Here is a 23,668-nt window from a genome sequence, read left to right as displayed (position 1 = left end):
GATGGCGCAGAGGTGAAGAGCACTGACTGTTCTTCCAGAGGTCTTGAGTTCTATTCCCAGCAACCATGGTGGCTCACAACCATCTATAATGAGATCTGGTGCCCCCTTCTGACGAGCAGGCATACATGCAGGCAGAACACTGCATACATAATAAATTAATAAATCGAAAGAAAGGAAGATCAGTATGAGTAAAAAATGGGGTATAGCTCAGTGGTAGAGCACTTGCCTAGCATGGGCGAGGTTCTCAGTCTGATCCCCAGAATTCCGAAAAAAGATGAAAGAGTTAATGTCAAGTCAAGGCAGAAAGATGACACACTGCCCCTGCAGATCTGGGTTCAGCCCCCAGACCCACACAGGGTAGCTCACAATTAGCAGGCTTTTCTAGCACCCCTGGCGCCCTTGGATACCTGCACTGGAGCAGATACCCACAAACAGTCACACACACAAAATTACAATAAAAAGTTGATGAAGAAAAAGATTATAAAGTAATTGAGCCAAGCATGTGTATTCAAATCAATAAAGATTCGAAAAGGAATGTTCCAGCTGAGAACAGGAAATCACAGAAACTTTCAAAAAAACCTTAAAAAAAAAAAAGCCAACTAGGAACAACAGAACCAAAGTTTAAGCAAAATTAAAGGTCAGGAGACTATTAAATGTAGCACAGGGGGTACTGGAGAGATGGCCCAGAAGTTAGCATTGGCTGTTCTCCATGAGGCCCAAGTTTGAGTCCTAGCGCCCACATGGTAGATCACAACTATCCATAACTCCAGCTCCAGAGCATTTGACATATGTACTTAGGACACTTACATACATGCAGGCAAAACATCCAGACACATAAAATTAATTAATTAAAATGTTTAAATAGCACAGCAGCTGAAGAGAGCATTCTGAAAGGGGCAATCAAGAATGAAGTATGAAAGATGGAAACGGGCTGGAGAGATGGCTCAGTGGCTAAGAGCATTGGCTGATCCTGCAGAGGACCTGGCTTTGGTTCCCAGAACCCACAGGGTGACTCACAGCCATCTGTTAAGTCCAGTCCCAGGAGAGCTGACTCCCTCTTCTAGCTTCCTTGGGCATCAGACACACATGCCATGCACAGACTCACATGTAGGCAAAACACTCATACACAGAAAACCAAAAAAATTTTAAAGACAAAACCAATAAAAATATTCAAGGTTAAAAGAGGTAATGTTTATAGTCAGGAGGTACAATTTGCACTTACCTGGCATCTTAGAGAAGAGACGGAAAGGGACAAGGGCAGAAGTGGAAGAAATTACAAATTTCCAAAAACTGATGGAACACCATTCCACAGACTTAGGAAGCTAAAAGGATTCCTAGCATTGCTGGCCACCGAGGCTCAAACCATGCGATCTGCGCATTAAGGAGGTATAGGGAGGAGGCCGCCAACCTGGTCTATAGAGCAAGTTCCAGCCAACCAGTGCTACACACGAGACGCTGGCTCAAGAAAGACTTCCCGGCCTGGCAAGATGGAGCAGGGGCTAAAGGTGCCTGTTCCCAGGCCTGAGGGCTCGAGGCCAATCCCTGGTACCCATGCGGTGAGACAGAGCACACTCCTCCACAGCTGTCCTCTGCTTTTCACAGAGTTCGAGCCCCCTGCGCTCCCTCCCCCCAAATTTGTTTACAAAGTATTTCTAGCAAGCTAAAAATAAGCCCACATGTAGAGATACTAAAGAGAAGGCACAGAAAACCACATACTAAACATGTGAACATCTAGAAGAAAAACCATGAATCACATCCAACGTAGTGAGGTTAACTTTCTCTGCAGCAATAGGCCATTTAAATATGCCCAAACCTGTCTGCTGCAAGCAAGGCTGGATTAACTTGGAAATGGGTGTTATTTAGCTGTGATCACCTTAAGAGATGCAGAGGGAAAAAAATCTTTTGCTGAAATATATCACTATGAGCTGGGAGGCGGTGTCGCACACTCAGGAGGCAGAGGCAGGTGGATCTCTGAGTTCAAGACCAACCTGGTCTACAGAGTGAGTTCCAGGAGAGGGACACAGAGAAACCCTGTCTCAAAAAAACCAAAGAAGAAAGAAAGAATGAGGAGGGAGAGAGAAAGAAGAGGAAAAAGAGAGAAAGATCAGAGTGAATGCCTAACCACTTCTGGGGAGGTGCACACTAGCAGGCGAAGGGAGCAGCACACCACTCAATGGCTAAAGTTAGAGACCCAAAATATGAAGTACAGGGAAGGATGGAAAAGCCAGCGGGCAGGTGGAATGGCCCAGCAGGTAAAGGCGACCGCCACCAAGGCTGAGGACCTGAGTTTAAGCCCCGGCACCCACACGGGGGAAGGAGAGAACCAACCTCTGCAAGCTGTGCCCCGACCTCCGCACACACACCGTGGCACGTGCAGGCACGCCCACACGATAGACGAGTGTGGGAACAGCAACAGCGTGCCGCTTTAGAAGCATTAACGGTTCCTTTAGATCGCTTACCCCGACACAAGCATCTGTCCATCATGGGAAAAGGCACAGGCCAGAACAGGGGCGGAGTGCCCACTTAGCGTACTTTTGTATTTTAATTCAAAGCCTGTAATTGACAAGGTGAGAGACGTTAGTAAGCTGATTACGCCTACACTTTAAGTCAGCACTCGTCATCTACAGGCTTAGCAATGGGAGTAACGAAGATGAAGACAGAAAAATCTGCATGTGGCGTGGGATCCATACAGATACTCAGATAACTATAATGGAGGTTATGAGATGGTTTCAAAAATCAGTACTAGCTGGGGATGTAGCCCTGAGTCCAATACATACCCACACATCGACACACACACACACACACACACACACACACACACACACACACACACACTTCAATAACAGATTTTTTTTCTCATAATCCATTAAATACAATTAGTACTCCTAATTACAGATTATTTATTTGTTTGTTTTTTTGAGACAGGGTTTCTCTGTTTCACCCTTGCTGTCCTGCACTCATTTTGTAGACGAGGCTGGCCTCGAACTCATAGAGATCCTCCTGCCTCTGCCTCCCAGAGTGCTGGGATCAGAGGCATGCACCACAACGCTGGCTCAGATTACTTTACATGATATAGTCTGCAAAGACTAGGCTGGAACAATTTTGTAATCACTAACATTTTTTAAAGTGTGCACAATTTAAGTGCCTGATAAAATAAAAATACACTAACTGCCTAAAAGCCTTTAAAGAGAAAATCAAGTGCTTATGTTTTGTAAAATATGACATTACTCATACATCTTGTCTTTCTGTACATAAATCAATGGTAATTTACACATCCTACAAATCCACAACATGTACAACACTCTTAGAAAGTACAACCATAGCTGGGCTGAGCTGGCACACGCTCTTAATCCCAGTACTCTGGAGGCAGAGGCAGACAGGTCTCTGTGAGTTCGAGGCCAGCCTGGTCCACAGAATGAGTTCGGGGACAGTCAGGGCTACACAGAGAAACCCTATCTCGAAAAACCAACCAAACAAACAAAAACACAAAAACAACAACAAAAAACCAAACCAACCATCCCCCCAAAACAAAAACAAAAACAAAAAAGCCAAAACCCTATAAAAAGGAAAGAAAAGGCCAGTGAGATAGCTCAGCGGGTAAAGGAGCTTGCCACAGAAGCCTGCTGAGCGAGTTCAGTTCCTAGAACCACGTGAAGGTAGAAGACACCAACTCACCAAAGTGTTCCACGGGCCTCTCCACACCCCACGCATACGCCCATAGTGAGATAACTTTAAAACACATTCATCTTATTTTTTATTACATACACGAGTGTCTGTAGAGATAAGTGCCTGTGTGTGCAGGTGTCCAGAGATGTCCTGTCAACTATACAACGTCAGTGTTAGAAACCAAATCAGCCGGGCACTGTGCTGTCTAATCCTAGCACTCTGTGGCAGAGGCAGGCAGATCTCCGTGACAGGACAGCCAAGACTACACAAAAAGCCAAAACAAGAAAAAGAAAAGGAAACCAAACTTAGGTTCTCTGTGAGAGCAGTAAGTACACTCCACCACTGAGCAATCTCTCCAGCACCAATAAGTAACCTTAAAACAATTCAATTCAAGGATTTCCTCTCAAAGGAGAAAAAAAAAAAGATACAGATTCAGCAGATTGAGAGAAACGTGTCTGTGGCCAAGAATAGAAAATCAATTCAGGAGTTCCAACTGACAGGAGTTCAGGAAGAGGGCACGGGGAAAAGTAGTCATCAGAGACACTATAAAGGAATACCATAGCCCAAGGCAGACCACGACACACATCCTGACTGAATGGCCACCTGAGGCAACTGGACTCAATAAACAGCGGCCACAACAAATAAATGCAAAGATGCCGTACACATCACTCAGTGTGAAAACCACTGAAGAGTCAAAGCTAATCAAAAGCAGGGAGGTTTCTGGCAGTGTGCAGGGAAGGACGTGGAAAAGGCAGGGCGTGGTCAGAACCAGAGGTGGACAACAGGCTTTCACAGTTCGTGCCTGCATTGCAGCCAATCAAAGTCTCTCTTTGCTTTCGATTTTTGAGACAGTGTCTAGCATAGCCCAGGCTGACCTTATCCATGTTCTGTAGCTGAAGCTGGTATCGAATTACTCATCTTCCTGCCTCCATCTCCTAAATTCTAGGATTTTAACTGTGTGCCACAATACCCAACTCAATAAACATTTCTTAAAGCAGATTTTTCCTGTCATTTAAAACATCCAAAGTATCTTTAAGTTTAAAAATAAAAAAGATAAAAATATTATATAGGTCACAAATAATTTTAGACAGTTAAGACATACCTGAAACATGGGTGAAAGAAACAAGCCAGAGTTTGATTTCGCAGTCTTGACCACATGATGCGAATCGGTAAAACTGAAGGCCTTGTTCTCCACCTAAAAACAACAAATTAGGTAAACACAAACAAATACGAAGAACTGGTAAAACCTTCTTAACTGAAAGGTTTTGATTATACTGAGATCTGCTTGTGCGATTCATTTAAACCAGGACTATTTGTTAGCTGACACTACTAAATAAAATGGTAGAGTTCCCTCAAAACAGGTATTAAATACGATTATGATTTAAGTCTGAAATTGCTGTTCTAAAAAAGTCCCTTCAGGTTATAGCTCAGAGCTATAAAAACCAATATTCTGCCACGAAAGTAGAACATCTTCCAACTGAATTTTAGAGGTTATAAGGCTATCATTAATGTAAAAAAAATAAATATTTAGGAACATCAGCTATTATAAGAATGTAAAATGGCTAATCACACCCAACATGATTGTCTTCTGAAGTACCAAGTTCTTAAAAGCTTGCTGTAATGCACATGGAATATTAGTGAGAATTTATTTTCATTTTGATTTGATTGAGAGGAAAACTTGAATTACATAAATGTAAAATTGCATCAATCCAGCTGATCTGGTGGAAAATATTACACAGTTTAGGAAAATTAATCAACTCAAGCCGGCACCCCAGAAGTGGCTGGATGATGCTTTGTTAGAGAATTTAGAATTTTACTGTGTGTCTACTGGACTGTCCCTGAAGAGATGGAGATGACAGGTATTGACACCATCAGTCCAAGCTCTTCCACGGGTGCTGCCTAACTGCACAAATGCCATTTTACACATGTCACAGGCGGCTTGACGCAACATGAAATAATGCACAGTTAAACCTGGTACCCATCTTAGGAGTGCACTCTGGCCTTACAGATTCTTGGCATATAGTATCTGAGTTAGATACCTGGTATAGACAGTACATTTTTCCTACAGAGCATCTTACTGAATGCACACAAACCTTGCCAAGACACAAGGAATGTCAGGTTTTCCAAATCCATGAGACAGTATAACCTCAGAGATCTTAAACACGAAGAACTCATATTCTTGGTTTTAACTTTGATTCAGTTAGTGACTGAGAAGGTTTTCAAGCAGTAGAGCTGTTTATGAAAGCCACACCACACCCAATGTTTTTACAAATTCCTGTAACAGTCACTTTTTTTTCTTGTTTTTTTTTTTTTTTTTTTTTCCAGACAGGGTTTTTCTATGTGGCCTTGGCTGTCCTGGACTCTCTCTGTTGACCAGGCTGGCCTCAAACTCAGGGAGATCTGCCTGCCTTTGCCTCCCAAGTGCTGAGATTAAAGACATGCGCCACCAAGTCTGGCTCTAACAATCACTGTTAATGTATATGTCAACCAAGGAAATTTACATGTAAGGCAAGTGTATATTTCAAAGGTAAGGGGGAAAAGGCTGGGAAAAATGTAAACTCTGCCCATGCTGTAATGGGAAGATAAGGACACAGTATGACCTGCCTCTCAACCTTGGCCTGGATTAGAGACCCTGTCCTTATGCATAAGCTGCCAATAATTTTCCTCAAAGATTATTTCTACATCCAATGGAGGCCCCAAAATGGCAGTGCTGGCGACCACGTCCGAAACAGGACTCCGGGTAAAGAGGATTGTTATTGGGTAAACAGAAGCCTAAATTCAGAAGGACTGTTCTGTTTACCTGGAAAACTGCAATGCAACCTTCCTTCTCTGCCCCAACAGTCAACTACCTAGGGCAAGGGCATTCCTCCATAGTCAAACAATTTGTCCATGATTTAATGTGTGAAAACAATGCTTCCTATCAATGATAGCTAGCCCACCCTCTTGTGTGACTGACTGCCCTGCCCCTGGATGCCAGATACTCCTAAAACTTGGCACTCTTCCCCTTCAGAGGTGAGAGACTCTCTCTCTCACACACAACCAACACAAGCACGCCTCGATGTAGGCTGAGTGATCAGTCCGCCCCGTGTGCCTGTCCTCCTGGCTTATGTCACTGCATACCCTTTTGCAAAAGTGAAACCGCCTTGCCTAGTTAGTGTGTCTCTTTGCAATAGTTTTTTTTTTTCCAATAAGTGAGTGTCAAGGTACCACAAAGATGAGTGAAATGGTTCCTGTCTGTTTTAAGCCATCCTGGGAATAAAATAGCACAAAACAATCACTGAAAGACTAAAATGTTTAACTAAATTGGGTTTAATAAAGCCCAATTAAAAGAGAATAGGAGAATGAGTTCATGAAAGAAAAATCTATTAGACTGATATATAATGTGAAAAGGTTAAAAAAGAAAAGTTAATCAAGCAACCCTCAACATTCAAGGTCTAGTGTCTGCTGGGTGAAGGGCCCACAGGGAAATTCCTTGAAAAACAAATTCAATACAGTCAAGGAATGGAGGAAGGCTGTGTGGCAGGAGAGTGTATAAAGCCAGGACTGATTTTCAGTTACTGTTAGGTGCGGCATGCTAGGAAGGCACTTCACATACTGTGCTTTGGAGTTTGAAATTTGACCTTCACTGCAATTGAATCACTGAGGGCTCTGGAATAAGGGGAATGCCACAGCCATTCTGTCTTCTTTCTGTGCCCCGGCTGCCAATAGCATCATACCTAGATAGCCACGTGCGCGTTCTGAGCCCTATGATACCCATACCAGATTTTAAAGGCTTCCTATGAGGGGAAAGGTTTTGTTCACACGCCATCGGCCAGGATCAGTCATTTACCTGTGTGGCTCCTTTGTTGCCATGGACAGCTCTAATCAGATGACAAGACTAGAGAGGGCAGAGGCAGGGGTTCTCCTCTAACATAGGCAAGAAAAATGACCCAGGCTAGCTGTCCAACCCAATGCGTCCACTTAAAACCAGGAGCTCTTGTCTCATCTTTAAAAAAATAAAAAAATTAAAAACTAGTTATGTTGTCATGCTTAATGGGTTTTTGGAAGATTAAATTAGTGAAGGCAAAACGTTACCTCTATTTCCAACTTGGTGTGTGTATAGGTGTGTGTGTGTGCATGCTCACAGGAGCCAGAGGTCAGTATCAGGCAGCTGCCTCAACTGCTTCTCACAGTTTGTGAGGAAAACTGTCAGTCACCTGGACCCTGCTGACCTGGTGAGGCTCCTGTGTGCAAGACTCAGACAGCCTCCTGACTCTGCTTCCCCAGGGCTGGGATTACAGGGTGCACACACGCGCGCGTGAGACACAGACACAGACACACACACACAGACACACACACACAGACACACACACACACACACACACACACCACGGCTGGATTGCTATGTGGCGCTGGGAATCCAGACACCTGGCCCCAGCTGGCACAGAAAGCTGTTCACCAACTTCATCTCCCCAGTCCTTTCCCAAGTTGTAAATTTCCCATTTCTATCTCAAACTCAATAAAAAAAAAAAAAAAAAAAAAAAAAAGACAGTTAAGTCTATGCAAATTCCATGGTCAAAGAATCTGAAGCTATTGTAACAAGCTGAATTTCCTGTACAGGCTTAAAAAAAAAATAAAATTTTTCATATAATAGTTCTTCACGATTCATTTTGATCAAAAAAGACAGAGAGGCTGATTCTGTAACAAACGGAGAGGCCCTCAGTACTAACGATGGGACCGAAACGCAAAGGATAAAGTCATCGGGATGACAGGCAAGGAGCCAGTGCTCGAGAGAGCAGAGCGAGCTAACCAACCAGGTAGTGGCTGCGAGGAGAAGCTGCAGCAGGTGATCCCGAGGTCGTGTGCTTTCTCGCTGTGCAGACACCTCATTCTATCATCCCACAGGGTCAGATCTCCACCCGAGGAGCCGGTGACCAAGAGGCCTCCGCCAGGAGAAAACGCGCAGGCCACCAAGGAGCCATCCTTGACACTACCACACCTGAAACGAAAGCCAGCAAGGAGGAGGTGAGTTCAGGGTCTTACTTTCTGCTCCAGGCCCTTCTGAAATGACAGCTGGCTGTGACAGAACTGGAGCGGCCGACTGACGCCCACACAGAAAAGTACCCCTTTCAGGGTACAGGGGGGACTTAAACACATCAGCTGATACCCCGAACCCGGATCACAGGGGGCACAATGCTCCTATCCTCACAGCAAGTCAATGTGAGCCCATTAAAACACCCACATTTGAAAAAGAAAAAACCACCAAGAATAACCAATGGCCATACATAATGTTTCTTTTTTCTTTTTTTACTGAAAAGGCATGCTGTTATCATAAAAAGCACATTCAATTTCTGTATTAAAGTCCCTCAAATAATAGTAAGGCCTGTGTCCCATCTTCAAACAAATTCTTCATGGAAGAAAAACAAACAAACAAACAAACCAAACCTGCGGTGAATAATGATTCTCTTGGGAGGAGAGGCCAAAGGCACTGTCCTGGCAACGCTGCTCCTCAGGCAACTAAACAAACTGATAAGGACTGGCAATTAGTGCGCTATTAATCACAGGCAGGAAGGAAGCTGGGCCGAGGAGGTGCAGCTCACACCTGCCAGAGGGAAAGCCTCCTCAGCCGGGCATCCATCCGTTTCTCTAAGGCGCCAGCGCTTTCTTTCTGAGCTGCAGCCCCTCACCATCGTTAAAGGCATCGCCCTCCTCAGCCCTGAGGCCACCGGGGAGCGACAGTCACCGGCCAGCAGCCGTGCCTGCTCTGCGGGAAGACGATCAGGCGATCCGGGCTGTTCACATACAGCTACGGTTGCTAGTGCGCGTGATGACGTCAGCTAAGACGGTCAGCTCTGGGTCTGCTTTACCGCAAGCGGAGGGGAAACTTAACGCTAACAGGATTCGGGCCGGGCCGGGCCGGGCCGGGCAGGGATTCGAACCGCCGTACCTGTAGAACTTGTATGACTGCGCGTTCCACAGAACCACGGAGCCGTCGGCGGCCCCGGCCGCCAGGTAGGCTGAGTCCGGGGAGAAGCAGCAGGCGCGCACCGGGCTGCCTCCGGGCTGCTCCCACACGGCCAGGGCGTGGCCGCTGTGCGGGTTCCACAGCACCGCGGTCCCGTCGGTGGAGCACGACGCCAGAAGGTGCCCCGACGGCGAGAAGCAGCAGCAGTGCACGGCGTAGGTGTGCTGCTTCAGCGGCGAGTGCGGCAGCTCGGCGAAGCCGCTCAGGGCGTACAGCCGGACGCTTTTGTCCAGGGAGCAGGTGGCCAGCAGGGAGGCCGAGAAGGCGCAGCAGCTGACGTCGTCGCCGTGGTCCGCCAAGGTGTGGGCCAGCCTCACCATGTTCCTCCCGCGCGCCAAGTCACGCGGCCTGCGAGTTCGGAAACGGCTCCAAGTTACCACGCCATCCTCGGAGTCTTCAAGGGTAACTTACTGTCTGGGCAACTCTGGAGGAGACGATGAAACCAACCAACCAACCAACCAACCAACCAACCAACCAACCAACCAACCAACCAACCCCACAGGAGCACCTCCTCCGCCCATCACAGCCACTCCTGGCCTCCCAACACAACCTGCTTCGCCTTTGCAGCCTAAAAATTGGCCCCACTTGTGCATCTCAACTCAAAAACATTACCACTTCCGACTGTGTCGGCTGCTCGCTCCACAGGAGAGCCAAGGCCATTTGCTTGGCGATGTGATTTATTTGGGGGGGACCCCACCAAGTCTCATTCAACATGTGGCTGCATTGAAAGCTGTCTTGCCACGGTTTGCAGAGAGACACAAAGGATTTGAGGCGAGGAAAACAATACGCCAACAAAACAGACGTGGCCAGAGCACACAGCAATCCAGAATCAAAATTTAAAGACTTAAAATCCAATTCCCTCTCCACAGCTCATAAAAATATGGTCTGATTCCTTTTTGTAAATTTCCGCAATGTTTACTGATTCCGTTTTACAGATCTTTGGTGTTCCTGTTGCTTATTCCGAGGCAATTTTTAGATTAAAATTTTAACACAAACACAAGTTACAGGGTTTCATCCCGACATTTTTTCTCAGTTTGTCTTGCTGAATTTCCCAACTTCCTCATCCCTGGACCCCCTTCCCTCTGGAAAATAACCCCTTCTGCCTTCATGCCATGTATAATATATATATGTGTGTGTGTGTGTGTATACTGTTGTAGAAGTGTCTTATCTGCCTGCACGTTTGTGCAATAAATGCGTGCACTGCCTGCAGAGGCCAAAAGAAGGCGCTGGAACTGGAGCTATAGACAGTTGTAAGCTGTCGTGTAGGTGCTGGGAATCAAACCCAGGTTCTCTGGACGAGCGGCTAGTGCTCTTAAGCACGGAATCATTTCTCCAGCCTCATGTCACGTGTGTTCTGTTACTTTCTTTCCATCCCTTGAACTTTTTTCTTCTTCTCACAGTCTCCTTTCTAATTTCACCATCCACAGATCCCTACTCTTGAACAAATAAAAGAAGATTCAGGGGGCTGGAGAGATGGCTCAGAGGTTAAGAGCACTGACTGGTCTTCCAAAGGTTCTGAGTTCAAATCCCAGCAACCACATGGTGGCTCACAACCACCTAGAATGAGATCTGGTGCCCTCTTCTGGTGTGCAGGTGTACATGCAGGCAGAACACTGCATACACAATAAGTAAATAAATCTTAAAAGGAAAAAAAAAAAGAAGATCCAGAATCTTGAATCAACACATCAGTTTTAGGTATTTAACAGAATACCTGTGGAAGCCAGGAAACTGGAAAAGGGACACTGGGGAGAGAGAGACTTTAAGGGAGGCGGTGGAATACTGGGGCAGAAAAGTTTAAGCTGGGAGGGTGGGGGAGATAAGCGAAGTGGGGTGCTAATCAAAATGAAGGGGGGTGTATACCAAAAGCTATATGGAAACCCAATTGAAAAACATAAAAGATGCAAAGTTATGACTAGCCAACATTGCCCTAGAGCCCGTGAGTCACCAAGGGAAAATCTCAGTGCCTGGTGGGGCACCTCCTGTCTTAGTGACTCTTCTATCCTTATGAAGACACCAAAGTTATGACTAGCCAACATTGCCCTAGAGCCCGTGAGTCACCAAGGGAAAATCTCAGTGCCTGGTGGTGCACCTCCTGTCTTAGTGACTCTTCTATCCTTATGAAGACACCGTGACCAAGAAAACTTGTAAAAGGAAGACTTTACTGGAACCGGCAGTTCCAGAGGCTTAGAGTCCATCATGGCGGAGGAGGGGAATATGGCAGCAGACTAGCAGGCGTGGCACTAAACAGCATCGGAGAGCTTCCACCTGACCCAAAGGCACAAAGCAGAGAGAAAGAGCTACCTGGAAATGACAAGGGCGTTTAAAACCTCAAAGCCCCGCCCCAGTGACACACCTCCTCCAAGGCCACACCCCTAATCCTTACCAAACAGTCCCACTAACTGGGGAGGGAACATTCAAATACATGAACCCGAGGGCATTCGAATTCAAACCACCACACTTTCATAGGAATTGTTGGTCAGAGGAGCCCCAGAGACAACCCCACGCCTACTCCCACACAGCACAGGCTCTTGTGGTTGTCCACCAGAACTAGACGGCAAGGCTCTATTGCTGAGGGTTCCACACTCCTGGCTCTAAGACAGAGAGAAGTCAAGCTGCAACTGACCTGCAAAGCTCCCCACCTGCTGACCAGCTTTTAGTGCAAGGTGGTGGTGTGAAGGCTGTTGGAGGGAAAAGGCAAGTCTTAACCAGCTGACACACTATGAACTGTGATCACAACCTGCCAGGCAAGATGTAGCCAACAGTGTAATAATGGCACAACTGTTATGTAGACAACCAATCTTTCTCTGAGTTTGTGGATAGCTCCACAGGAGGAAAGCCATGCCCTGTCCTGAAAAACCTGCCTATAACCCAACCCAGAGAGGTCACAGGCCCTTGAGGGAAACCTACTACTGTCCTTTAACTTAACTGAAAAGGTGTCAAACTGCTTATATATGTTTATAATCATAGACAAATGCTGCTCTCAGCCCTAGAGAAACCTCTCTTTGCAAAAAGCAGAGGTGAAGCAGAGCCTCACGGCTACTCAAGTAAAGCTGAGGAACCAGCCCTAAACAAGATGCTTGTACCATCCCTTCTAAGGCTTAGGGAACAACTGGAGGATGGGAAACAAACAAACAAAAATTCAAGAGGCAGCAGACATAGGGAAGGTCATTGTTGATATTCTACCCTTTAGATACAGCCCAGCCACGGCACTCAGAAACTCACAGCAGCTGTGGTTAATTGTGCTGGGCCTGCACAAGACTGGCCCTGTCAAGTCAAGGACCAGGGAGGGGGTCATGAGGCCCCACGCCTTACTTCTGAACTACTGGCCAATGGCAGATTCTTGGAGGGGGAGACATTCAGGGCTGGGCCCCCCAGGTTCAAATGAATTCTTCTAAATCTATGGCCATATAAAAGGTCCTGGTAAAATGCATTATGGACACGTATAAAATCGCCAAAGGACAAATTTAACTAATAAATAACAGTTGAGGAGCTACATGGAAGAAAGCCGGCATTTGTCTGAGTCCGGCTTATTTCACTTGACGGGGTCATTTCTAGTCCCATTCATTTTCTAACAAGTATCATGATTTCATTTTTCTTCGTAGCAAAGTAAAACGCCATTGTGTGTGTGCACCAACTTTTAAAACCCGTGTATCTGGTGACAGACACCTAGGATGGTTCCACTTCTTGTAATCCGCCGCAGTGCACAGGGATATGCATGCATCTCTGCGGTACGAGGTAGACTTTCGGGTGTGTAAGAGGTTGTACAGCTAGGTCATGCGTTAGTTTTCTGAGAAACCTTCATGCTCGTTTCCACAGTGGCAGCTCCCAGGTGCAGGTCCATGCCAGTGACCACACAGAAGTAGGCACCTCGTCCACATTGCCTAGCGCGGTGCCAGGTACCTAATGTGCTCAAATAAAACTTCGTTGAAAGTTTATCCTGTATATGAAGTCTAGCGTGAAGTGATTTAGAAAATAAAGCTTCGGGAACAAAAACCTGTCAGTGGAAAAACTGAATAATTAAAAAATAATAATGCCAGGCATCATGGCACTAGCCTATAACACTAGCGCTAGGTAGGCAGGCGGAGGATCAGGAGTTCAAGCCCACCCTCAGCTCAACAAGGTGAGGCTAGCCTTAACTAGTCTCAGAAAACCAACAAACCGACAGTAACAACGACTGAATCCACCCTTAAGGGACACATGTGACCTCGACTTACAAAACACATAACGTTCTGTCTTCATCGAGTTTGCGGAAATCTCTACAAGTCAGTTCGGCAGCCCCCATCCTACCCGTCCCCCAAAGCCCTGAAAAAACAAGCACCAACACCCGGGCAGGCTCTCGGAAAACAAGCTCAGCCGGCGCTGCCTGGAGCCAGTCCCGGTCCCCAGGGTGCAAGCGCAGCGGGAGACTCCGGCCGCCGGCTCAGGCTCTCGATGCCCGGGAGGACAGGCGAGCGGGCAGGCTGGTGGGGTGTGTGCGACCACTGCCCGCCGGGTGGCCGGTCCCGCCCCCGCCCCCGCCCCGCCCCAACGCGACCCGGCGCGCGGCCCGCACTCACTTCCCTCGCAGCGGACTGAGCGTCCCGCCTCGGGGCGGCTCCTCCCGGCACGGCCGAGGCCACGCTCGACCCGCGCGCGCACCGCGGGGCTCCGGGTCACGAAAGCTGCACGGCGGCAGCGTGGGGGTTCGACCTCCGGGCTGGGCTGCTCGGTGGGCACCGCGGGCCTCGCTGGGTCACGTGTCCGCGACAGGTGGGCGTGTCCGCGGAGTGGGGCGTGGCGAACGAGGGCCCGCCCCGCCCGCGCATGCGCGCTGCTGGTGGAGCCGTTTGTCTCCCTACGGGCTTCTGCGCTGGGAATTTTCCAGGAAGATTTGTTGTTGTTGTTTCCTGCTTTATGGTACACATAGAACTGTATCATAACTTATTGAACATTTCCATGCTGCTGAATGCGATCCTTCAGAAGTACACCACATACCAAGTACCCAGTGGTCTTTCGGAGGAGGCATGGCATGGTCTGTACTCTCAGTGATAGCGTATCTCTCCACAGTCTTGCCAGACTTGAGTGTTATCTTTTTATAGCTCTGGAGTGAGTGAAGCCCTGAGTGACTGTCTGATATGGGCAGCGTGGTATTAAGGAGCCCAATGCCTCCGACCCATGGTCCCTCTTGTCTCAGGTTCTAATGGTGACAGTGTGGTGCAGAAGGTGCCCACTGTGGCTTTGTCCTGGATAGACTGCTCCCCTACAGAGACTGCTCCTGCTGGCTAGCTAAGCCCGTCTCCTTGTTCAACTGTATTTTGTAAACCAAGCCACCTTAATTCAACTGTGCATAACAACCCCGCCTCCCTGTTCACCGGTATGGGTTGGGTTGGTTTGGTTTGGTTTGGTTTTTACGATACAGGGTTTCCCTGTGTAACACAGCCCTGGCTATCCTGGACTCGCTTTATAGACCAGGCTGGCCTGGACCCCACAGAGATCAGCCTGCTTCTGTCTCCCCAGTGTAGGGATTAAAGGCGTGCAGTACATGCTCAGCTGTTCAGCTGTATGAACATGCTGAGCATCTAGCTTCGAGGGTTCCGCGGCCTTTTCCAGGAGAGGGCCGACTTGTGATCCCAGCTTTTGTGAATGTGGGTCTGTCATTTCTTCATTCCTTTGAGGCCCGCACAAGGGTGCAGCATGTCTCCATTCATTTGATTGGCTGTCATCATCTTCAGTAAAATCTATAAAAGAAACCTATGTTGTCAACATATCCAGATCTAGAATCACCATGACAACGAACCTCTAAGCTCGATATGAGAAATTCTCTAGATTAACAGAGGTGGAAAGATGGGTCCTGGGGGAACCATCCCATGGAATGTCTTGGGCACTGGAGCACCAGTGTTCAGCTGTTTTGTGACTTGGATGCAATGCGACCAGTCACTCCCAAGCCTTGCTGCTCACGTGCCCAGACACAATGGTTCTGGAATTGTGAGCCTCCCTTCCCTAAGTTGCTCTGACTGTTTTACCACCGCAGTTAGACAAATAGCCAATCGACTCTGCCTACAAACACCGGTTGCTCACAGCACACTCACGCCAAGGCCGTGGGAGAGGCAAACCTCTCTAGTCTCTTGCCTAAAACATTGGAATTTGGGAGATTTTCAAACCACAGCAAGTGCTTCTCCTGGTCTTGGCCGGGATGCTCTGACTCCCTCAAGTCGTAGGCCTGTTTAAGTTCCACTGGTAGGCTGTGAAAGGTAGGACAGCTCTGAGGAGGTCCAGACCACATGGAGAGGAATGTTCCAAAAGTGGAGCTATCTCGTCAAATAGGAATAATTTATAAAGAAAAAACTTAGGTTCTCTGCTCCTCCCAGTTGGAGAGATGGACAGAAAAATCCTCAGCAGCAGCACCTATGTCCTTGAAACCAGATGGTAAAAGTTGGGGGAGGGGAGCAAGACGGCTCTGGGTTACTCACCTCGCTCTGAGGAAGTCCGGACGAGAGAAATGAAGGCCCCATCTGTCCATTCAGCCCGAGTTCCAGTAAGGAGTGGGGACCCAGGAGAAGACCTGCCGCTTCTCAGTAGCATCCTCAAGGCACAAGCTATGTGCCGGGCCCTGTCATCATGGCAGATTATTTCTTTATGGCCCAGAGCTCTGGACTGCTAGAGAAATACGCCGTCTTAGTACCTTTTCTGCTGTGGTGACAAACACCATGAGCGAGGCAGCTTATAAATGAAGTGTTTAATTAGGCTTGCAGCTTCAGAGGCTCAGCAGCCATGATGGTGGAGAAAGGCGAGGGTGGCATGAACAGCTAAGACCTCACCTCTTAGGGTCACGAGCAGGAGGCTGGAGAGAGATAACTCAAAATGGTACAATTCTTTTGAATCCTCAAAGCCAGGCCCCAGTGGCATTCTTCCTCCAGCAAGGCCAAACTTCCTGATAGTTGCCAGACAGTCCTTAAGTGAAGACTAAGTTTCCTTCTCATTCAAGCAACCACATATGCTCACAGTTTCTCTTTGCTTAAAATGGGGTAACTAAAACTCAACCAGTTACTTAAAATAAAAAACTCTTCTTGGAGCCTTACCATATAGTTACAGTGCGTAAGCAATCACAGGAAGATATTAAAAGACTTAATCCACCAATCTAAGACTCAAAAGGAATGTATTCAGTCCAACTCTCTTCCAAAGAAAACCGCGTGGATGTTTGTTTTCCTCACATATGTAGATTTGTGGGGTCTAGTCCTGGGATGGCTGTAGAAGCTAATGTTTCTAGGGTTGATGAAAGAATACATTGCTTAAATGTCTCGCATGCACTCCTTCTGTCTCTTGCCATCTCACAAAAGTGACAGCTTCCTGTTCATACCATACAGGCCAGGAGCGGATGACTTTCCTTGTGGAATCATCTCTGATCTGTCTTTCCTATGACTTCCTAATTTTAATTTTTTTTTTTAAATCTTAATTAAGGTATTTCAAGACAGGGTTTCTCTGTGTAGCCCTGGCTGTCCTAGAACTCACTCTGCAGACCAGGCTGGTCTCAAACTCAGAGATCAGCCTGCCTCTGCCCTGGGATTAAAGGTGTGCACCAGCTGACTTCCTAATATTTTTAACAGATCATGTAATTTGAAGACCATGCAATTTACCATAAACTCATCCATTTAAGGTATAAAATTTGTTTTTAATAAATTCACAGTTGTGCAACTGTTACTTACACTCTACTTCCCTAGAAGGTAATAAGTAATCCCTCAGCTATTCTCATCTGACTGGCTTTTCCACCCAGAATGATATTTTCAGTGCTCTTACATATTATGAATGTCTTCTTTTTTATTACCAAATAATATTCCACAGTGTAAGTGCACAGCATTTTTATCCATGCATTAGCTGGTAGCATCTGAATTGTGGACATGTTTTCAAATCTCTTTAATACACACCTAGGAGCAATATTTCTGGGTCATCCATTAAGTGTTAAGTTTCACACTGTGCCAAACCTTCAGACTGCTTCCTAAAACCTCTGTGCTATTCTACAAAGCCGTCTACCTTAGTTCAGAAGCATGCTCTCAGAAAGCCAAATTTACCTACCTTGTTCATTTGTCACCCATCTATTTTCAAAATTATCCTGTAACCCTCCAACTGTCATTAGCATACTCTCTTCTCAGGATCTGGCTCTTCTTCATCTCTTACACTTCATGTGAAGTATAAGAACAGTTTCTCAATTTATTAAAAAGTGCCATTTGATGTTTTGATAGGGATTGTGTTAAATATATAGACAAACTTCAGGATTTATCATCATTATAATACCAAAGTCTTCCAATCTGTGTATTTTTTTGCCATCAACTTAGTCTTTTTTGTTGTTGTTGCTTTGGGTCTCATTGTGTTGCTCTGGCTGTTCTGGAACTCTCTCTGTAGACCAGGCTGGCCTGAAACTCACCGAGATCTGCCTGCCTCTGCTTCCTGAGTGCTGGGATTAAGGTGTGCACCAGCACAGCCTGGCTAAAGCTTTATAGTTCTAGGGGTATACGTCATCCACTCGTTTCCATCCCCCTTCCTCCCTCCTATCCTTCCTGTCTCTCTTCTTCATTCCTCCTTTGTCCTGTCTCTCCTAGGAATTAAGTTTACGGATAACCCATGAATGCTAGGCAAGGACTCTAAGCTCATCCTCTTTCTACTTCTGATTAGGTCTCACTAAGTTGCCAAGACTTAAATTGAACTGGCAATCCTCCTGCCTCAGTCTCCCAAGCAATAGAGATTATAGGTCTGTGCTACCAGGCCTGGCTGTTTATACATTTATTTTTAATATTTTGTCCTTCTTGATGTGACTATCCACGGGATTATGTTAATTTTACTCAGGTTTTAGTATTGTTAGAATAGAGAGGGTGGCGGAGATGGCTCAGTGGCCAAAGTGCCTGCTGTGTAAACCTAAGGGCTTGAGTTTGGATCCTCAGAGCCCGCACACTGGATGTGGTGGGGAGCACCTATAATCTTTACCCTCCTGCGGCAAAATGGGAAATGGAGACAGAACTCCAAAGCCTGAGAACCAGATAGCCTGCCACATACAGTAGCAAGCAGCAGGGCCCCTGTGCCAGACAAGGCCAGAGGGGAGGAGCAGCACAGAAGGCTGTCCTCTGGCTCAACGTGTGCCACAGCTCACACACATCAATATGCACGCGTGTACATACACACACACACACACACACACACAGTTCAACGGAGGCTTCACCTTGACTTTTTTTTCACTTATAGATTGTTTTGTAGATCCCTTAGTACTTTCTGTATTATAAGATCTTCATCTGAAACAGAGGTTTTTAACATCTTTCTTTTAGTCGTGAAGCCTTTCATTTGCTTTGCTTTACTATTCCTGCTAGCTCCTCTATACAATGTTGACCTATCTTTCTTGACAGCAGGATCTTTCTTGACCTATCTTTCTGGGGACAGCAGGATCTCCCACAGTTAAGTTTGATAATAATGTAGGTGTTTTATTAGCAAACTTACAATGGCCCCAAAGTTCCCTGAGTCAAAAGCTAATTCTCTCCACCTTTTCTTGGTGTCTCTGTGTCTTTTAACCATTACATTTCTCTTCCGAGCCTAGGGCAAAAAATACTTCAGTGTTTCGTTTTCACTGTCACCTAGTTGCTTCTTGAAAAACCTCATCTTCCATTCAAGTACCTCTATTGTAAATTCTACTTCTCTTTAGGGCCATTCTTCAATGACAGGTTTCGGGATTTGCTTGCTTGCTTTAAGATGGGCTCTTGCTGTGTATCCTCAAACTCAAGGCAGTCCTGTTGCCTCCGCCTCTAGAATGCTGAGATCATAGGTGTGAGCTACAACCTCAAGCTAAGTGAGGGAATCTAGAGGAACAAGATGTGAATCCCTACCAAACCTTTTTTTTCCTTCTTTCTAATCCAGTGGCTTGCTAACCAGCATGTTAGGGTACCCGAAGGTATGATGCAGATCCAGTAGGACCTAATATCGCAGTCACTTAAAACAACAAAAGCGTATTTTCTGCTCATGCTGTGTGTCCATTATGAGTTACAGTAGGAACTGCGCTGATTGTAGCTGATCAGAACAAAAGAGCAGAGTCCTATGAAGACCAATAATTGCTGTGCTAGAGGGAGAAGTTAGAGCCTTCGCCAGCAGCGCAAATTTGTGTGAACGTAACTAATAAAATACCTACCGGAAATACCAATGTATGATGCTTGCATTCAAAACTCTTGGACCGGAGCTGGGAAATACAAGCTCACCACGCACACAGGCTAATGAAAGGCGGGGTCGACGGTTTTGCGGCATTAGTGACTATACCAGATGGTACTTCTCCAAGAAGAATGTGGTCAGCGTCAGAGAGCAGAGGAGAGCAACCTGGAGAACTTTCGTAACGTCCCACTTTGTATTAACCTATTCATTTTCAACTACTGAATTCACTGGGAGCCTCTTATTATAACCGTTAACTATAGACATGACCCTCTTCCAGATGTCCCTGGAAGCTGATGTAATCTATTCACACATTGTTAAGCTCCAAAATATGATTATAAGTTATTGCAACAGAATTCATGAAACAGAGTCCAACCTATCTTCTGCAAATAAAAGCTAAACTCTTTAGCAGGTAGAGAAGCTCACATCTCCAATCCCAGCCCTGGGGACTGCCTGGAGTTCTAGCAGGGTGCCTTAGGTAACTGAGTGAGCCCTGTCTCCAATGACAACAATAGTAATAATAATAATAATAATAATAATAATAATAATAATAATAATGATGATGATGATGATGATGATGCCAGACTTTCCTAAGCAAATGTTTTGAAAAGTCAAATATTTCTGAGTGAAGCTGAATCAAAATGATGTATAGAACCCCAGTTTTGACACTGCTCTCAGGATGTACTCAAAGGCTGAGCACTCCCTCAAGGGGAGGGCCTGGGCGTCTTCAATAGAGCAAATGCCACAAGAATGATAGGTCTAAAAATATGTATGACACACTCAATTGAGGAACAGCGTCGGTAAGAGGCAGCACTCTCTAGCTGTGGAGAATGTGTATCCGATCACCCCACTGCCTACAGAAACCTAAGACAGTTAAATCGCACCAGTGTCTGCATGCACACGAAGAGCCTGTCAATGAACACAAGACTCCTGCTGCGTCTGGAAAGATCCATAATTGAACTTGGCTGGCCCAACAGGATCTTAAAGAGGCAGAATCAGAAAACGCAACCATCAAGGAAGCTGAGGCAGTTCAGTTCCCCGCTAAGAGCGCCAGGAGCCAAACGACAGTCTGAAGGGCAAAGCGAGCCCTGAGATCCACATCAGGCAACAAGGAGTGCCCGGTTTCGGCTTTCATCATGGCTGGCGACCTGAGGGGGAAGGGCTGGCTCCCCTGCCCGTTAGAGTCTCCGGTTCAGCACAACCTCTGTCTGTTGACTTGGGCGCACAGATCATCTTCCAGGTGATTCATCATCTTCCAGGATCACGGCATTGGAAACCTGGGCATAGTTCCCTAGTCACTGGAGAAGAATCCCTCCCGTCGTAATCTAGCTGACAGACATTTTTATGGTTTTGTTAATGAGGTAGCAACAGGAGCCCCACAGACGTGTAAGCCCTGATAAATTAATTTCCAGAAGAATAACCACCTAGAAGAAAGGAGGGAGTCCGCAGAGCCTATTCAGTTTCACTACGCGGCCACCCGTCCTCCGAGGTGGCTTCACTGCTCAGTAATGGCAGTATTCACTTGGAGCTGGCTGACTGAATAAGCACACAGAAAATGCTCAGCCCAAAGCCGAATAGATACTAACATTTTTTCTGTGGAACTTCAACATATGTGGTAATTCTGAACAAAGGCGCAAAGAAAGTATGCTCTGAGTTTTCAGTAAGTAATCATTTGGCCTTGAACTTTTAGTCTTCCTGTCTCAGCCAGCCCAATGGTGGCATTCTAGGCAAACACGACCATGTCCCTGACGCTTACAATTTTCAGGCCTATCTGCACAGTTATCACGGCCATTACTGTACTCTCTTCAGACACTGTCTTCAAATAGAAGCCTGGGTAAAGAGAAGGCCAGCTTTCTTCATTGCTCTTCAGAAATTGGTCTTACGCTGCCTGTAGCCTGATGAAAACATTTCCTTTGACCCAACTGCACTGTTTACAGCCCGAGCCTAACGTGAGTGCCAGCTATTTCCTCATATACAAGGAGGGGAGTCTGCCATCACCCTTTTTAGATTTTTTTTTTCATTTTAAATGTGTTCATCTCTTACAGTGTCACCATCTTGATATCATGCCACAATGCTATCAAGGCTCGCATAGTTTTGGGAAGATTTTGGTGGCAAAATGCTTGAGGGATCTGGAACAATCAGGACAATTAATGTGAACCTGTCTGAGAGATGTTTGTGCAAGCACATGGCCACAGCTGTGTTCCCCTGCACGTGCACGTATGGAGGCCGGAGCTCGGCACCTGGTGTACTCCTTACTCACGCCGCATGCTTTTCTTAAAGCATCCCGTGAGGACATCCTACACAATAAACAGACTCTCAAAAGGGCAGCAGCCATCAATTCTGTCACCGGCTCCCCCAGGTTTAAGTCCTTAAGAGAAGTACTAAATACTAACATATTTAGAGGACTCCCAAAGGAGATCCTAGAACCTCCTTTAGCCAGCTGTCACCTGCAACACTCCCGGGTGCGACTTTATGATTGTAACCTCTCAGTGCTCACCAGGAGCCTGTGCAGCCTTGCGCGTGTCCTTGGCAATGCCAGCCTCATCACCTAGCCTCAGCCGTTACCCGGCCACATGTAACCAGAACACGCTTCTGAGCATGACTGGCCAAAAACAGGCATCAGAGGCAGTTTCCATAGTTCTAAAACCAGCTACGATTACTTTTGCTTGCTACATGGGACAAGACCCTCGAGAGAACAGGCTGCTCCTTTCAAAATTAAAAAATCTGTGATAGTTTATTAGTGAAAATTATCACTTCAAAGGCAAGACTAACGTTCTCTTCCGTGGGCAGAAGGAGTATACATTGGAGTGTCGCTCACCGGCAGAGCAGTGTGGCAAGGCTGTGGGAACCAGGCACACTCCAACAGCTCGGGGATTCTCTCCTAGGAACCAGTCTCAAAGAAACTTGTAACAAGTTTAAGTAGTTCATGGAATTCCGTATTGATAAGGACATACGAGATTCCTTATATGCTTACCTTTTATGTGTTTTTCTTCACTTTTCCATGAACTAGTTAAAGGTGAATGGCTTAATAACAGGCACTGGGATCTTACCCAGTTCCCCATGCAGCCATCCTCTAGGCCCAGCTAGACACGACCCCCGGTGCTCTGTCCCAGCAGAGTGTAGACACTTCTTTCCCAGTAGCAGGGGACCATTACTGAGAGCCGCAACTAGTGAAGACGCAGAGACTTGAAGGGTGGAGGGAGAGGCCAGCCCAAATTGATAAAAGGAAAACACTCCAGCACTCAAGGCTTAAGGAACCCAGGGGACCAAGAAGCCTGCTGTGAGGAAGTGCCTTCCAGCTGTAACAGAGGAGCTAGGCCTAGGAAATTTCAGCAATATGGCTGTCCAAACAAGACTTAGATAGTTTTAACAGTGGATGTCCCAACATGGATGGAGAAAATGTCATGGGGCCCTAGATGAAGAGCAATTAAAATTAACATCATTGGCCACCTATAAAAATATATACATAAAAGCAACACTAAGTGTATCTGGCAAGGTGTATTTGTTTATTCACTTATGTGTAAATGTAAAAACAATGGAGAATGAGGAGGCTAACAATTTGAAATGGGGGTTAGACATAGGGAAGAAGGGGGAAGAGTGGAGGAGAAATGATACATTTTTAAAAATAAAATACAATAGGCAAATGTATAACAAATCATGTAAGTCCTTATTAATATAGAATTCCATGGACTTACTGAGAGGGCCCAAGGTTCGGCAAGCCCCCGCCATCCTTCCAGCATCACTTGCAGCTAGGGCTGAAGAAGCCCCACTGTGCTTGCGGCCTTCATGTGGGGGCTGGGGATCTGAACCCAGGTCCTTATACTTAAGCAGCAAACGTTTTAT

At 46.4% G+C, this 23,668-nt stretch overlaps 1 protein-coding gene across 5 annotated transcripts in view; it reads right to left on the bottom strand.

Moving 5' to 3' along the window:
• Wdsub1 (WD repeat, sterile alpha motif and U-box domain containing 1) overlaps nt 1–14,407 on the bottom strand; it is a 32,915-nt gene extending 18,508 nt beyond the window's left edge. For 4 of the 5 annotated variants that reach the window (XM_055600588.1, XM_055600589.1, XM_055600590.1 and 1 more), the window contains exons 1-5: nt 14,227–14,407; nt 9,593–10,018; nt 8,460–8,644; nt 4,769–4,861; nt 2,460–2,553 (exon numbers count right to left, since the gene is read on the bottom strand). In XM_055600588.1, the coding sequence (XP_055456563.1) occupies nt 2,460–2,553; nt 4,769–4,861; nt 8,460–8,644; nt 9,593–9,990 (770 nt within the window). In that variant the 5' untranslated portion in view covers nt 9,991–10,018; nt 14,227–14,407. Of the gene's footprint in view, nt 1–2,459; nt 2,554–4,768; nt 4,862–8,459; nt 8,645–9,592; nt 10,019–14,226 lie in introns of those variants that run through there. The other variant, XM_055600593.1, reaches the window with a different exon arrangement.
• Between the last annotated feature and the right edge of the window lie 9,261 nt (nt 14,408–23,668).

The sequence above is a fragment of the Psammomys obesus genome, unplaced genomic scaffold (assembly GCF_907164565.1).
Source record: "Psammomys obesus unplaced genomic scaffold, mPsaObe1.curated_primary_1811, whole genome shotgun sequence".
Classification (NCBI taxonomy): Eukaryota; Metazoa; Chordata; class Mammalia; order Rodentia; family Muridae; genus Psammomys; species Psammomys obesus.
The sequence above is the reverse complement of the archived record's forward strand: the minus strand, read 5'-3'. Positions and strand labels throughout refer to the sequence as shown.